Source organism: Gossypium hirsutum, chromosome D02 (genome assembly GCF_007990345.1).
Source record: "Gossypium hirsutum isolate 1008001.06 chromosome D02, Gossypium_hirsutum_v2.1, whole genome shotgun sequence".
In the NCBI taxonomy this organism is placed as follows: domain Eukaryota; kingdom Viridiplantae; phylum Streptophyta; class Magnoliopsida; order Malvales; family Malvaceae; genus Gossypium; species Gossypium hirsutum.
This window is the reverse complement of record NC_053438.1, coordinates 21290250-21308328: the sequence shown is the minus strand read 5'-3', so window position 1 is coordinate 21308328 and position 18079 is coordinate 21290250. Positions and strand designations below refer to the sequence as shown.

The 18079-nt window shown below is 33.9% G+C and overlaps 1 protein-coding gene across 1 annotated transcript; it reads right to left on the bottom strand.

The window, feature by feature from the left end:
* Positions 1 to 4974: 4974 nt before the first annotated feature.
* On the bottom strand, positions 4975 to 12493 carry LOC121214526 (uncharacterized). Its single transcript, XM_041088297.1, has 3 exons — positions 12428 to 12493; positions 11465 to 11710; positions 4975 to 5172 (listed from the first exon to the last, which is right to left on the bottom strand). The coding sequence occupies exons 1-3, from the start codon at positions 12491 to 12493 to the stop codon at positions 4975 to 4977; spliced, it is 510 nt and encodes a 169-aa protein (XP_040944231.1).
* Between the last annotated feature and the right edge of the window lie 5586 nt (positions 12494 to 18079).

Below are 18079 nucleotides of genomic sequence, written 5' to 3'. Positions count from 1 at the left end.
CTTACTAAATTTCTTTTCTTGACAACTTAACTCCTCTAAGAACAATCCTTACATAATAATCTAGTGCCTATTATGCGCCCGATCTTTACGTCAAATATATTAGTAGGGAACACTATGCCACCCTGATCACTTCAATTACTCGCCACAACTGGGTGTTACAAAGAGTCTGCCAAATGTAATATTAGTAGGGAGTTTGTCATACAAGATCAGTTAGTTAAATTATCCGCCAAAGAATAGTATATGTGAATAACCATCATGGGGAAAGATATTCAATATTTTTTTTAAGAAGGAATAAGATATATATTTGTTTTAACTGAGGGTTGATACATTAAGTATGAAAGCTAGCGCATAAGTATATATTTGATATTATGAAAGCAACCACCAAAGAAATAGATGTAATCCAAAAATCTTCAAGATGATGAGTTTAACTAGATAAGCTCCAAGGTATTCTATGTTAAAATTCACTAAGTTCATGTGAAATTACAAGTGTGTGTTCTTATCACATGTTTTGTTGTACGTTTGAGTTTGTCAGATGGAATCAAGCCAAGAGTAAGCCAAAGAAGCAGGCCGTGTGGTGATATTGTGCATACAGGGGCTCTATAGGGACATAGTGCTAGTACTTTACCCATTTGAGTTTATTTTTAACAAACTTTAAAATTGAAATGTCTTTAAAAGTCTGATGTATTCTTAAGTATTTTTCTTTATTTCTTTATTATCAAGACACTTAATAAAATAATAAGAAATATGTTTTAAAAAGGGTTATACATCGATTATTTTAAATGTCTACTAAGTGTTTTTTATTGTACAACTGATATCTGGACCCAGTGATTCGGGTCGGGTAAAGGGTGTGACATTTATGTAGAGGAAGGTGGAAGACCTTATGAGGAAAATAGATTGGCAAGTCCGTAAAGCGGTTAAGAATGAATAATGGACACAAGTTCTATTCAGTTGAGTTTAATGATTAATGCAAATGGGAAGGAATTGAAAGACATCGCATAGTTGTTGGTACCCCACAACAGAATGGTGTTGCTGAAAGGATGAACAAAAATTTACTTGAGAGGGCTTGGTGTATGCTTTGGAACGTAGGCTTAGAAAATGAGTTTTGGGCAGAAGCTGTCAACTTGGCAAGAAATTTGGTGAACCGATCTCCACGTCGAGCATTGGATGGAAAGGCTCTTGAAGAGATATGGTCGGGTAACCTTCCAAATTGCTCTAATCTTAGAGTATTCGGTTGGCCTGCTTATGCATGTGTTAGTGATGGTGTAATATCCCGATTTTAGCTAAATCAGAATAGTGGTTTCAGAACCACAAATCCAAGGTCGTAAAATTATTTTAATATTATTTTTTGCATTTACAACATGTTAATTTGATGGTATTAAATTTTTGTGATTTAATTTTACTGATCGAGTGTTTAATTTGATAAAAGGACCTAATCACGTAAAATGTAAAAGTTGTCTATTAATTGTTAAAGGTGTTAAATTGCTATGGCTTATTAAATGTAAAGCCCTTATTATGTAATTAGACCATAATTTTAGTAAATGGACATGGATGGACATATGTTAGTGGATTTTAAATGTATTAATAAAGGTTAATATAGTAATTTGTGAATTAATGTTTATAAATTAAAACAAAACAAAAGATTAGTGGAGGTTCATCTTTTTTTTTTGCCGAAAATTGAGAAAGAAAGAATTCATCCATGGCTATTTAGGGTTCGTTCACTTGGAGCTTCAATTGGTATGTGATTTTTGTTTCGTTTTTTATCATTTCTATGTTTGTGAGATCGTTGCTTTGTATTCTAGCTAGCCCATGCTTGAATTTTCGAATTTGATGATGATTTTGTGAAATCCCATTGACGAATATTCAAGCTTTTTGTTCTTTGATGATGAAAAATAAATATTTGATGCTAGATTATCATGTTTTACTAAGTGATTTTTTATTTCACTTATCTCTTGTCCATTTTTGTCCAACAAGTTAACCAATGGTCTAATTAACATTTAAGGACCTCCAATTTAAAATTTCATAATAATTGGACATTTCTAACATGTAGAACTAAACTTTTGCACTTTTTACAATTTAGTCCTTTTGACTAAATTGAGTGCCCAAACGTCAAAATTTTCAAACGAAATTTTCACGAAATCATTTTGTGAAATCGTAGACCATAAAAATATAATGAAAATAATTTTTTTTTCTCGTCGAATTTGTGGTCCCAAAACCACAATTCCAACTAGCCCAAAATTCGGGCTGTTACATCGCGATACCCATAAGAAGATATCGCAATTTTCATAAGAGGATATCACGATACCTTAGGCAGTGTTGAACCTTAGGATCTTTTTGGAAAGGTGGATATCGCGATACCATTGAAGGGTGTCCCCATTCTTCAATACTGTTTGAGGTATCACGATTCCAAGGTGTGGATATCGCGATACCACTGAAAGATGTCTCCATTCTTCAATACTATTAAAGGTATCGCAATTCCAAGGTGTTGATATCACGATACTCTTTCTTTTGGTGTCGTTCTCACTTATTTTCAACCTCCAATAGGTCTCTACACCACTTAACCACACGTTAGGCCTCCCAATGGCACCATTGGCCAAATTGGGTCATAAAATGGGCAAAAATGAGACATTTTCTCTTATTAACTTAAAATCTAAAAATCACAAAAAAAAAACTATGCAAAAGATGCTATTTTGCTAAAAAATAAGCTCCTTAAGTATGCCGAAAGAGACTAATTTGTTGCATCAATTTGTGGTAGATCAATGATATGCTAATTGCGAATAGGGATCCATTTAAAATTGATCAGTCAAAAACCATGCTTAACTCTAAATTCAAGATAAAAGATTTTGGTGCGACTAAGAAAATTTTAAGGATGGAAATTTCCAAAGATAGAAGCTCTGAGAAAATAATTTTATCTCAGCATTGGTACATCGAAAGAATTCTTTAACGGTTTGGGATGCAAAATTCAAAACTAGTTAGTACTCCCTTAGCTACACAGTTCAGACTTTCAGCTTCAGAGTCACCACAAACCAAAGACGAAGAAAAGTACATGTCCTTGGTTCCCTACTCTAGTGCAGTCAAAAGTTTGATGTACACAATGTTTTACATTCATCTCGATATTTCACTTGTTAGTGTTGTAAATAGATACATGGCTAGACCTAACAAATTACATTGGAAAACAGTTAAGTGGGTTCTCAGATATTTGCTGGGCACATCTAACATTTGTTTGGTGTTTGAGGGAAGTTCAGATGATCTAGTTGGCTATGTGGGCTCAGACTATGCAGGAGACTTAGATCAAAGAAGATCTCTCACGAGATATTTGTTTGCTTTCGAAAAATGCACTATTAATTGAAAAGTCATGCTACTGGCCATTTTGGCATTATCAACTACAGAAGTAGAATATATGTCAATCATAGAGGTTGTGAAGGAAGCCATTTGGTTAAGAGGTTTATTCGAGGAGCTAGTTAATAAACATGACACGACTGTTGTCTGTTGCGATAGTTAAAATGGCATACATCTCACTAAGTATCAGATACATCACGAAAGAATGGAGCACATAGATATTCGATATCACTTTGTTCGAGAGGTGGTTGCTTAAGGAGATGCTCATATTCATAATATTAGCATAGAAAATAATATAGCCGATATGATTACCAAAAGCCTTTTAGTTTCCAATTTTAAATATTGTTTGGACTTGGTTAGTATCCTGTAAAGATCGAGTTAGGCCCGTAATGGGGCACGACAAAGGAAGACATGTGAAAATACAAGTCAAGGTGGAGATTTGTGGAGTGTACCTTGTATTTCAAACGAAACAAAGTCGACATCACTACGATGAAGAGTTGATGATGCGACATTTGATGTCCAGACGAGACGACATACGACATCACGATGTGGCAACATGTTCCCACATAAATTGATTTTCTTCTCCTAGTTAAACTCTTATTATTCTTCCCAATTGAACTCTGATTAATCTAGGATAATTTAGTCATATTTGACCTCCGAATTTGGCCTGTAAAAGGGATTTAGAACCCTAGAATATATACACAAGATAGCACAATTGAGAAATAGCTTTAATAGAGCTTTAAGAGAATTTTGTGTTTTAGTTGGAGGGCTTTGTATTAGAGGTTCAAGGTTTTTTTTATTATTATCTCCATCTTGTACTATTCGATTATTTGCTCATTAGTGAAGTTTTCTTTTGCTCGCGGTTTTTTATCCTCTCCATTGGAGAGGATTTTTCCATGTAAAATTTATGTGTTCGATCTTCTCTATTTTTGTATTTCGTTGTTTATATGGGTCGATCCCCAACACAATCATCTTATGATTGGTGTTTGGGCGTACTCCAACCACTACTTCGTACAATTAGGTAAGTCGAGCATATATGTTTTGTTTTGTCTCCTAGTATGATTGTGCTCTAACTCTGTCAACGAAGAGGTTAAACATTAGTTATATCGACATGTACGTTGTGTTAGAAATTGATTTCAACTTGTCACTATTTTATAATAATGGTTTTGTGACCTATTATTACTGGGGTTAGTTGTGATTTTCCACTCATGCCATGTAGGTTCTTCGTGATTTTCAACTTTAGACATCAAGGTTAAAGCTAATCTTAGCATATTAGAAAAGGTTAATTAAAATATTTGGTTCCTCAAATTTTATTTAGTTTTGTTATTGGGTTAAATATAAAATTAGTACCCAAACTTGTCTGCTAGATTGGTACTTATGGGTTTTTTTGTCCCAGATTGGTACCCAAACTTTTTTTTGTCAACTAAATCGATACCAGAGTCTAATGCCATTAAGTCTAGTACACGTGACAGAATAATATGGTGACACATGGCATAAATGACGTCACAATGATGTCATAATCTTAAAAGTATTAAAAAAAACCTTCTTTTTTCTTTTGACTTTTCTCCCCCAGTTTTTATGTCGCTTCTTCTTCTTGTAGAGATTTTTTCTTGGATTTTTTTCCTTTTCATTTCCCTTTCAATCTTGTCCATTATCCTCTCCCTGTCCCTCTTCTTCGTTGAATCCAAACCCTTCAAATCCCTCATCTTTTGGCTCTCTTTCTCCCTTTTCCTCGGCCCATTCACCCCTCATTCCCTCACTGGCGATGACATCCATGTTGGCATTGGCCCCACTATCCTTGATCCCATCGAACAAGCCCACAACCCGAGACTGAACCTAAGAAAAAATCATCTCAACAAAGCCTAATAAAATCGATGAACCAATTGGAAATCATGGGGATTTAATTGAAAACGGAAATGGGTTTTCAGATTCAAAGGTGAAATGCAAAGATTCAAAGAAAAAAGAAGATTTGGGGAGCATTTTGATGGAGAAGGAAAGGAATGGAATGAAGCTGAAATTGAGATTTTAAAGAAACAAATATGAAAAACCCAATGGGGAAACTAGGTAGATGGGAAGCTATAGCTTCAGCATCTAAAGCAAAGGAATTAGGTGAGGAAAAAAATGGATGGTAGTGATTCATATGCTCAATTTTTGAAGAATAGGAAACTAGTTGATACGGGGATCAATTATGAAAATGAAGCAGTGATAAAGGGTAACTGGAATTCAAATGAAGATATTGCTTTACTCAATGCTTTTAAAACTCGTCCTAAAGATGAATAGTGGTCGTCTTCTTCCACTGATTCACATTTAGTGTGGAGCAATTCTACCTAGTGAAACAAATCCAAGAAAAACCCTTTACGAGAAGAAGGAGGAGGAGGAAGGAAAAAAAAAGGAAGGACAGAAAAACTGGAAGGAGAAAAGTCAAAAGAAAAAAGTTTTTTTAATTTTTTTATATTATGACGTCAGTGTGACATCATCTATGCCATGTGTCATAATCTTATTTCGCCACGTGTCCTAGACTTAAGAGCGTTAGACTCAGATACTGATTTAGTTGATGGGAAAAAAATTCAAATACCAATCTAGGAGAAGTGGACAAGTTTAGGAACTAATTTTATATTTAACCCTTTATTATTTGATAATTTTAAGTTTCAAATATATAATTTTACTAAATATGAGATTACTTAATTATGTTTTTCGAGTAATTAATAATTATTTGGGCCTAACTGTAATTTTACTCATCCTTAATTTTCTTCTACTTTTTTAGATTTTGATATGTTTATTGTGGATTTTGGTTTGAGAAGATCCATTGGTTTCAAGCTTATTATTCTTGGAATGTGAATAAGATAATGTCAAATTTAGTCCATATATTGGGTAGATAAAATATTGTTATAATTTGGATTAAGTAGTAACTAGAATTTATGGAGAATAGAGCTATAATGGAATAGAGTTGTAATTAGTAATTCAATTGTTTAGTTGAATGGAATAGAATAGAATTGTAGTAGTATTCATGTGTTTGGTTGAATAGAATGATGTTGTAATAGCATAAGGAAAAAAATTGAAATGACCAGAGTACCCTTAGCAGAATTTTTTTTTAGGTAGATGATTGTTGTTATTGCTATTAAATTTTAATAGGATTATTATTAAAAATAATTTAATAAAAAAATAATTTAATCATATTTAAATATAATTATTAAATATAATTTAATAAAAATAAAAATATATAATTTAATAATATTGTTAATATAATTATTTTATATTAAATTAATTAAAATATTTTATTTTAAATTATATTTTGAAATTAAATATTTTATATTAAAATATTTCAAATATTTTATTTTTATATTTTCTAAGTCCTAGTTTTAAAAGACTAATCTAAATTTTTTTTTGGTTGTTATTCAATGTTGCATGGAATAGCCATTCTTTGGTGATACCAAAGAATAGCTATTACGGGAAGACAAGTAATAGGGAAGTAATGGTCATTCCATTGAATGAGAATTACATTCAACCAAACAAAGGAATAGTTTACCATTCAATGACTAAGAGGGAAATGCCCAACCAAATGTTAAAGTTTTGTAAATTGAATTTTGATTTAGTATGATTTTTATTACCCACATTGTTAAATAAAAAAATAAATGACAATATTTTAATTTTTATTCATAATCGTTACTGTTGTCGTATTAAAATATGGATCTACATAGAGTAGTTCCTTCTCTTCACTAAAATCAGGATGTGGTACATGCTTGTCCACCACCCCAAAGTAGTTAGGTCCAAGACAAAGACTATACTACGCACATCATAAAATGTTCCTTTATATAACCCAATGCTACCTACTCTCTTTTGTTTTTTACTATTTTCTTTTTCAACCCTTACATTTATCTACCTAAAATTCTAAATGTGATATTAAAAAACATAATATGAGAACCATAGGATAAACTTTGATTGCGGTTCAATCATACACATAAAATTTTGATTGTACTTAATCATAAAATTATTGTTTTTGGTGAAAAGAGAAGATGAATTACATCAACTACATAAAAAAAACACCATTATCTTTATCTTCTTATAAAAGATCTAAAATTTCCTTAGGAAACTCATCAAAAACTTGTAAGGTTGATTTCCAGTTCAAGCTAAGTTTAGCAAGATGATCCACAATCGAGTTCCGATTTCTTGATATGTGATTGATTTTCCATTCTCCTTCCTACCTCATGATGCATTGAGTCCTTCTAAGCACAGTAATACCTAAATCCTCCAAACCCAAATCAGACAAGATTTGGGCTACTTTAAAGTTGTAGGTTTGAATGATGGCCCGTCTAAATCCATTATTTAGTAGAATAAAGATCCTATCAAGGATATGTCAAACTTTAGCCTCAAACGGAGAACACACATCTAAGAAGCGATTAAATCCAACTATCCAATTTTTACCTTGGTATTATACCACACCTCCTGTTGCAGCATAACCTAACCACCGCACCATCAATGGATAAATATACTCATGTATCATCAGAACTATCCACAGGATTCGAACTAGGAATATTGCTTTTATGCCCACTGTAACGTACAGGTTTGTGCAAGTGTACACAGTCGTTATCAAGTACTAAGTAAGTATTGAGTTATTGTCTCCACAGGGATTGTATTTGTGCTAAATCACTTAATTTGTAAAATTATATTAAAAATTTGGTAAATAAAAACACAATATAGTTGAGAAGTGGTGATTAAAATATATTAAACTAAATGCAATGATCCCTAATGCAAATTATCTTAAGTATGCAAACTATATGAATGAAATAGATTTTAGTAAAATTAAACACAATTTGCAACAATTATAACATAAATAAACTAGGAAAATTACTTTAATTAAACTCAATTTATTATCAACATGCTTAATAACAATCGAAAAAACATTCCATGGCAACTCGATCTTTCATGAGTTTGGAAACCACATTAGGTCCTTTCGAAATCCTTTACTTAGTAAACACGCATTTTACTGATCCTTATTTACTAAGGGTTTCTTAGTATTCGTGTGAGGTAAGAAGGACGTGTCAGGTTTGAAACAATTTAATCACACAAATCTAAAAACTATGCAGATAATAGAGCTTGGTCAGAGTTGTTATGCAACCTAAAATTTAATCGGGTCAGGATCTAAATTGAGCATGCACATTTCAATTATGCGTCCATTAGTCGTTGTCTGGTCAGGATCGCTCAGCTAATTCAGGTGCATTTCAATCACATATGAATGAAATACATACTTGATTTTAATTGAAAACATGATAGATTGAGGCACAAACATAATAAGCATGAATCAAATAAATATTTATTTAATCAAAGCAATCATCCTAGCTTAAATAAAATTAATCTATCATTGTTGTAAACAAGAACAAAGAACACATAGCAAACATATTTATATTAAATTAAAGGAAAGAAAGATTAAACCCAATTCAGAGTGACTGTCACCTAAGACTCTGACTGACGAGTCTCCTTCGTTCCTTTTCTTTGCTCATTTGCTTATGGCTCTCCAAGGTGGCCCGACCAAGGGTCGACCAAGGGTTCTTTAAAAAGATAATTTGCTAAAAATCCTTATGCAATGATGATGATAGGTGTGAGAGGAAAAGATAGCTAAGAGAGTTGAGAGAAGAGAGAATGATGAATGAGTGAGGGATGATTGAAAAAGTAAGAAATGAGCTCTTATTTATTGCTGAGGTAAGAGAGCCAGTTTGCTAAAAATATGAGTGTCCATCTTTTGAAACTTCTTCCAAGGGTGGCCGGCCATGAATTGAGGAAATGTGGTATTTGCGCTTGATTCTTGGTCAATTTGAGTGCCACCACAACTCAGGACTAAGACTCGGTCACCAGCAAATCTTGGAGAACATCTCTTATTTCTTTAAATCTTCAAGGACCTTGTGTATTTAAACCAAAAATTGATTTATGGTCAACCATGTGCAGCGGAAAATTAGGTTGACTTGGTCCCCAATTTGGACAATTTTGCAATTAGAAGAAAACTCTCAAACCTGTCCAAAAATAGTAGATAGTTTAGAGGACCAAATAATATAATTTAACCACTTTAATTAATCAATTTACTGAATTAATTAAAACCCAATTTATTAATGAAATATTTAAAATGAATTATTAAATATATAACTTTATATTTTATTATTTAATTTAATCATGCATGAGCCACTTTATAGCTTAAAAATATAATATGCTCAAATTAATATAAAATAAATCATTTTATACATGAAAACTATATAATAAAGTATAAAATCACATTTTAATAATTTCTATGTCCTAATTTCATATTTTCGCATATTTCATTAATTTATTAAATAATTACTTGGTTTTAACAACAAATTTAAGTAAAAAGGTGATGAATTATATAGGAAAAATCCTATATATTTTTCAGTTTACACACCCCCAAACTTAAATCATTGCTTGTCCCGAGTAATGTTCATGCACAACACAAGGTCTTGCTAAGGCACATTTTGCTAAGAGTGTAAGTAGCATCAATCTTCGTTTCATAATCATGCATCAATAAATTCATGCTCATAGATCTTCTTTATTAACAAGTAACTTAGATATAAACATGTTGAAAATTTTGTTCTAAGTTTCAAGATATGCCAACATGAATCACAGTTTGCTTGTATGTCACAGCCATAGATAATAATGTTCATTCAACACAATTTCTCATGAATCAAGCAAAACAATCATAAGGCTTATTTATGATCTTCATATGCTAAATTTAATACTTCCTCTCCACTAATGTAGGTGACATAATCATCAAAACAATAGGTCTTTTATAAGGTTGTAATGGGGCTCGGTTAAAGGTGGGGATTTTAAGAGATGGAACATTTCGGTTTCAAAATCTTAACCTTTAACTTGCCTTGGATTTCTCGAAATTAAACCTTTTTCTTTAAGTGAACCTATGGAACTCCCCCAAACTTATTTTGAACTTATACTCATACATTTTCTTTTTGGAGACTGAGCAAAATTTTCTACACTCTTTCTTTGTCTTTGTTATTGTTTTTTTTTAGCATGAGCACATACATCTTCTGAAAATTTCCCTCAAATGTTAATTACCAAGACAACTTTAGTTAAGACGGTGCACAAAATTAGGATAACTTCGAAAAAAATAGAGATATGGCTTGTAATGTAGGTTTATTATAATGAATAGGCCTTTTAGCTCAAAATTATAGTTTCAAGGGTCTAATATCATAAGGTGGGCCTGAAAAGGATTAAACGATCCAAAGTAAAATGGTGCCTATATCATTTTAGATTTTTATGTCTCCTAGAATTTCACCTCAAGAAAGTTATAAGTCAATTCTAAAGATATAAACCTTCATGCATGTCTAATCTCAAGAGAAACTAAGTTTTCATGGCAAACATTACCTAAGACTAAGATCATAAAAACATTCAATTTTTCATGATAACATACAATCACTCAGATAAAATCATCATTCATGCTTGCATACAAGCTATCTTATTAAAAAAAATTTCTCTAAACATTCATTTATTAAAACATACTTATAAAAGAAATGATTTGCAACATACTTGAAAACTTATAAAAATTTGAGCAATTATTTGCCTTCCCCCCCACCTCTTTAAAAAGAAGCAATGTTCTCATTGCAAGAATAAAGTAATAAATGAAAAATGAACACCAGGTAGGGTTGTAAAGAAAGAGAGGTGAGTCAATAAGACTGCTTAAATACCAAGTCTTTCCTCATAACCCAATCCTAAACATGTTCATTCCCATTGCCACATCACTTAGTCTTTCTCTTTCTAAAGAAGTATTTATTCATGCTTGCTATGTTTTATTTTGCAAAAATTAAATCCTAATTACTAAAGAAATAAATTCCTAAAGACCTTAAAACAATTAAATAAATAACAAGACAAGAATCCCCCATTTTATTTTTCTGACTCATTCTCCTTGTCAGTTTGCATCTCCAGTATCTTCCGTCCATGTCTCAAAGATAGCATATGGGAACTCAGGAATAAAAATGTTAGAGATATTCTTAAAAGTATTTCGAATTGAATCATCCCTAATTTTTGCATATTTCTAATAAGTTTGTTGTTGTTTGTGCATGAACTTGCACGTGTCAATCATAATTAATAGCTCCGATTTTTTTGAAGTACTTGCAGGAGTCGGCATTGGAGTTGTAAATTTTGGTTCAACACTTAGCTTGACTGGTTCTTCTTCTGGCTCAACCCTAGGTTCAGGGTTTCCGGCTCCTTTAGCTGGTTGAGGACTATTTAGTTCCTTATCAGATTCTTCTTCTTCAGTTTCTATAACTGAATCAACTTCAGTTTCAGTTTTATTTGTTGACTCTTCGATTTCTGGCTCAGTTGGTTCCTCTTGCTCGCCTTGGTTTAGCTCATGCACTCTCTACTAACCTTTCAAGATCATGACTTTTAATGCACCCTTGGATATACTGCCTCTTCAGATTTTCTTGTGTTTTAACACGGGCCCTTAAGCAAAGTGAAGTGATTAATGATGGGAAATAAACACTTCCTGTCTTCTTTTTAGCACAGTCGTGAATATCCTTGAAGATAATTTTCCTAACATTAATAGATTTTTCTGTCAAGATTGCATATAACAAGAGCATCCGTTCCATCGAGATGGTGGAACTTTGTGAGATAGGCATAAAACTGTAGCAAACAAAATAAAACCATACCTTTGCTACTGGTTTTAAGTATTCTCTTCGACAAGAATGGCTCCCATACTTTCTTATAATCCATTGCGATCCCAGATTTGTCACAACATCAAGCACTTGTTGAAGAAAATCCCAATTGATATTGTTTATCATAGGTTAGTACTCATCTTCTTCAACATCAGGTAAATTAAACAAATCATTGATGGACTTAGAAGTAAGAAGTACCTTTTTTCTTTCGAACGATGACTTCAGTAGCATCTTGTGTAGTCAAACTAGCATAGAATTCTCGAACTAGTTCATCATCAAGAAGTGAACGAGCATCATAGAATCATTCCCACTTGAGAACATTGATTATCTTTCTAATCGGCACAGGAACAACCATCATATCATTACTCTTTTTCCGGCATCGTAGGTTTATGCTTGAAAATTCAATCAAATCGCTCTTTCACTTCTTCATCAATCACAATTGGGTTTTCAGGAGTAGTCTTTGACAATCTAGTTCTTTTACGAGACATGGTATTTTCCCAAAAATTCAGAAAAGTTTCTGCTTACAGGGAAAAAGAGAAATCAGCAAAAGAGGGTAGAACTTGTTTTGACAAACCTTGCGATCGCGAAGGAGTTACGACGGTGATGGCAATGTGCGGTAGCAATGGTGGTGTGCGACAGCAGTAACGGCTACGTGCGATAGCAACGTCGATGCTCCGGTGATTCTCTTGCGGTGGCACTAGGTGATCTCGACAAAAGAAAAGAAAAGGACTAGGGATTCTTTCGGGATTTGAGGTTGACGGCACAAAAGGGAGATTTAGGGATTTTTAAGGTGTAAGCAAATTACTTTGAGGGATATGAGAATTAGTAGAATGGGGAGGGGCTTATATAGGGAAAAATTAGGGCGACATGTAGCAAAAAATTAGCTGCATTAGGGTTACTTGGGCGGCAAGCAGTGGGTGTGATGGCAAGGCATAGATTTTTCCCTCCTTTTTACTCTCTTAGGCCTCAAACTTAGACTGTATCTTACTAAAAAAACTGATTAGTACTTGGGCCAAATTTGACCCCTTCTATTAATATAAAAATTTAAAATTAAACAAAATAAATTAAACTAGAAAAAAAACATTTTAAAACCTAATTAGAAAATGTCTTCTTAACAAATTACATTAATTTAATTCCAAGGAAAGGTTGGAGGGGTCATAGTGGTCCCACTTAAGTTCCAATCTCCTTAGACAGAATTAATTAAATGTACTTAATTAAGAAAATAAATTCTAATTATTTACTTATTTACAAGAAGAGTTCATGAAAAATCAAGGATCTGTTAATTTGAACGATGATTCAACTCGCTCAACTTCACCATCCCAATAATGTTTGAGACGTTGACCATTAACTTTAAATGTACCTCCGTCATTGTTGTATAATTCAATAGCTCCATAAGGATAAACTTAATAGATGGTATAGGGTCCTTTCCATCGGGATTTTAGCTTCCCAAGAAATAACTTCAGCCTTGAATTAAACAACAACACCTTCTGACCTTCTTTAAACTCGCGAGGTTGTATATGAGTATCATGTCATCTCCTTGATCTTTCTTTGCACATTTTAGCATTCTCATAGGAAAACAACCTCAGCTCTTCCAACTCATCCAGTTGTAACATCCTTTTCTCACTGGCTTGCTTAAGATCAAAGTTCAACTGCTTCAAAGCCTAGTGAGCTTTATTCTCCAATTCTAATGGCAAATGACATGTCTTCCCAAAAGCTAACCGGTAAGGAGCCATTCCTAACGGTGTCTTAAATGCTGTTTGATAGGCCCATAACACATCATTGAGCCTTCGAGACCAATCTTTTTTGCTAGGGCGTACTACCTTTTCAAGGATACCTTTGATTTCACGGTTCACTCTTTCAACTTGCCCATTAGACTGGGGGTGATAGGCAGTAGCAATCTTGTGCTTCACATCATATTTGCCAAGCAACCACTTAAGCCATTTGTTCACAAAGTGAGAACCTTCATCACTAATAATAGCTCTTGGTGTCCTAAATTGTGTAAACACATGTTTATGTAGGAATCACATGACTATCTTAGCATCATTTGTAGGGTATGCTTCAGCTTCAACCCATTTGGATACATAGTCCATAGCAACTAAGATGTATTTGTTCCCATACGAAGAAGGAAACGGGCTTAAGAAGTTAACGCCCTATACGTCGAACAATTCAATCTCTAAAATGTTTGTCAAGGGAATCTCATTCCACCTTGATATATTTCCAGTCCTTTGGCATTTATCACAGTTCTTCACATAAGAATAAGTATCTTTAAATAGTGTAGGCCAAAAGAAACCTGCTTGCAAAATTTTTGCTACAGTACGTGAACCACCAAAGTGTCCCCCACTTGGAGATGAATGGAAATGATATAAGATCTCAGCAATCTTACTTTCAACTACACACTTTCAGATTATGTTATCTGCACACTGTTTAAACAAAAATGGATCCTCCCAAAAATAATACCGACTATCATGAAGGAATTTTTTTTCTTTGTTGGTATGTCATTTCTAGAAGAATTATTCCACATGCAAGATAATTGGCAAAATCAGCAAACCAATGTGTTTTATGAATTTGACTCACCTCAAATAAGTGCTCATCTAGGAAATTCTCGTTGATAGGCACACGTGATCAAGTTACCTCATCTTGCTCCAACCTCCACAGATGATCAGCTACTTGATTTTCAACACATTTTCTGTCTTGGATCTCAAGGTCAAATTCTTGGAGTAAAAGTATCCAACGAATTAGCCTCGGTTTCGCATCTTTCTTCATGAGCAAGTATTTAATGACCACATGGTCAGTAAATACTGTAACTTTGGTACCTATAAGATATGAACAGAATTTGTCAAAAGCAAAAACTATAGCAAATAGTTCATTTTCAGTTACCTTATAATTGAGTTAGGCTCCCGTCAAGGTTCTACTTGCATAGTAAATGGGGTGGAACACTTTATTTTTTCTTTGACCCATCACAGCTCCAACAACATAATCACTTGCATCGCACATCAACTCAAAAGGTGTGCTCCAATCGGCTATAATGATTTTTGGGGCTGAGATTAACCGTTTTTTCAGCTCTTCAAAAGCTTCTAAACATGCTTTGTTGAAATTGAACACTATATCTTTCTCTAACAACAAACACAACGGCTTAGAAATTTTCAAAAAATCCTTGATAAACCTTCGGTAAAAACTGGCATGGCCTAAGAAACTTCTGACTCTTTTCACATTAATTGGGGCCAAAAATCTTTTAATTACGTCCATCTTTGCTTTGTCGACTTCAATTACTTTCTTTTAGATTCTATGGCCTAAGACAATCCCTTCCTTAACCATAAAATGACATTTCTCCCAGTTAAGGACAAGATTCGTCTCTTCGTATCTCTTCAGTACCAAAGCCAAATTACTCAAACAGATATCATAAGTGTTACCAAAAATAGAAAAATCATCCATAAAAACCTCAAAAAAATTTTCAACCATATCAGTAAATATTGCCATCATGCATCGTTGAAAAGTTGCAGGTGCATTGCATAAACCAAAAGGCATTCGCCTAAAAGTAAATGTACCGTATGGACAAGTAAAGGTTGTTTTATGTTGGTCCTTCAGGGCTACAACTATTTGCTTATATCCCGAATAGCCATCTAAAATATAATAGAATTCATTACATGTCAGTCGGTCTAACAACTGATCCATAAAAGGTAACTGAAAATGGTCCTTCCGAGTGGCTTTATTCAGCTTTCTGTAGTCAATACAGATTCTCCAACCAGTAACAGTTCTTGTTGGAATTAACTCGTTACGCTCATTTTCAACAATCGTGATTCCACCTTTTTTCGGCACACACTGCACCGGACTTACCCACGAACTATCTAAAATAAGATAGATGATTCATGTATCTAACCATTTGATCACTTTCTTTCTCACAACTTCTTTCATAATAGGATTGAGCCTCCTTTTCCCATCAATTCGAGCTCTTTCACCTTCCACTAAAATAATTTTGTGCATGCAAAATGAAGGGCTTATACCTCGAATGTCAGTTATAGTCCAACCAATTGCTTTATTAAATTTCTTTAAAACAGCAATCAGGTGTTCCTTTTGATCTTTTGTTAGTTCTGCTGAAATAATCACAGGCAAAGTAGAACAGTCACCTAAATAAACATATTTCAAATAGGAAGGAAGTACCTTTAGTTCGAGTGTAGGTGGTTCTTCGATTGACAACTTGGGTTGCACAAATTCTCTAACTTCTAACTCCAACGGTTCAAATCATGTGGATTGAATAAAATTTCTCGGATTGGCTTCCATCAAAACCATGTTTTCTTCACCTTCTTCATCCTCCAAAGGGTCAAATTCTAAGGCTTTCTCCAATGGATCTTCCTCAAAATTGCTTTCCATAGAAACCAAGGTTTCTATTTCTTCCAAAACTGAACACTCTTCTGTCGAGTCTAGAAATTTCACCGGTTTAAGAATGTTAAAAGTTACTTGGTCGTCTTGAACTTGCATGGTGATTTTGCCTTTCTATACATCAATTAACGTTCTTCTCGTGGCTAAGAAAGGTCTCCCAAGGATAATTGGCACTTTCTTATCTGCTTCAAAATCTAAAATAATGAAACCAGCAGGAAAAATAAATTTATGGACTCTTACCAAAATATCCTCGATCTTTCCTTCGGGATATGCTAACGATCGATCCGCTAGCTGAAGCGTCACAGTTGTAGGTCTTACTTCACCTATCCCTAACATCTTGAAAATAGACTTAGGCATCAAGTTGATATTCGCTCCTAAGTCACACAAAGCTTTACCATAGTAAGATTCACCAATGTTACGGGGTATAGTAAAGCTTCTGGGGTCTTTCAATTTCGGTGGTAGTTTGTCCTGCAGGAATGCACTGCACTCATTTGTCAAGGCAACAGTCTCATACTCACTCAGTCGTTTCTTCTTGGATAGTATATCCTTCATAAACTTCACATAATTCGACATTTGTTCTAAAGCCTCCACCAACGGAATATTGATGTGTAACTGCTTCAGAACATCCAAAAACTTCTTGAATTGCACTTCATGTTTCTACTTGTTTTGCTGCAATCTTTGCGGATATGGAGGTGGTGGAACTTTCGATTGAACCGGATAACTTTTCTGAGTTGGTAAATTTGCATCCAAAGAAGATGTTAAAATATCTAAATTCACTAAGTCAAGGTTTACCTTATCAGACTTTGTAGATTTTGATTCCTTTGGTGTAGGAACTTCAACAGTTGGTTGATTCTTCTCAACGGGCCTATCTTCGACATCAATCAATCGGGGCTCTAGAATTTTACCACTTCGCAATGCCACTGCCTTAATATGTTCTTTACCCAAATTTTTTGGATTCTCAGTATCGCTCGGCAAGGTTCCTTGCGATTTATTACGTAGCTCCGTAACTAGCTGACCCATTTGGTTTTCATAATTTTTCAGTGTTGCTGCTTGGCTTTGGATCAAAGCGCCATTCTTTGCCATTACGCTTTCAACAAGTTCTCCAAACTATTTGATGCTTCAACTTGAGGTGGTTTTGGAGCTTGCTGATTAAACCCTTGAGATTGGTTGGGTCTTTGCTGCAATAAGTTGTTGTTTGGTCCATTTCCTTGGTTGCTCCAAGAAAAGTTATGATGATTACGCCATGAAGCATTGTAGAAGTTGGACTAGGGTCCTTGTCCACTCCTATTTTGATATTGGATCCCCAAATAGTACACTGACTCATGATTTGATGGACAATTCTCAAAAGAATGATCTTCCCCACAGTACACACAGGAAACCACTTCAAACGGACTTGGTGGCTGAGCTACAGAATTATTAGTACTATTAGTAGTTAATTGTATTAACATAGAGGAAATATACGATACCTGAGCTGATAACGAAGTGAGGGCATCAACTTTATGAACTCCAGCTACACGTCTTCCTGAAGCTGTTCAATTTGTTCGCCATTGATAGTTATCACTCACGATCCTCTCGATGATCTCATAAGCCTCATTATAAGACTTAGACAAAATTGCACCATTCTCGAAAGCATCTACCATCAATCTTGTATTTGCATTGAGACATTATAGAATGTCTCCAACTAGATACAATAAGGA

Excerpts from the sequence above, each read along its gene's own strand:
- LOC121214526 (XM_041088297.1), bottom strand. The coding sequence starts at position 12,493 with ATGTCTCGTAAAAGAACTAGATTGTCAAAGACTACTCCTGAAAACCCA. Across the intron at positions 11,711-12,427 it reads CAATTGTGATTGATGAAGAA|AGAGTGCATGAGCTAAACCA; the intron begins GTGAAAGAGCGA and ends AAAGGTTAGTAG. Across the intron at positions 5,173-11,464 it reads CAACTCCAATGCCGACTCCT|GTTCAGTCTCGGGTTGTGGG; the intron begins GCAAGTACTTCA and ends ATTTTTTCTTAG.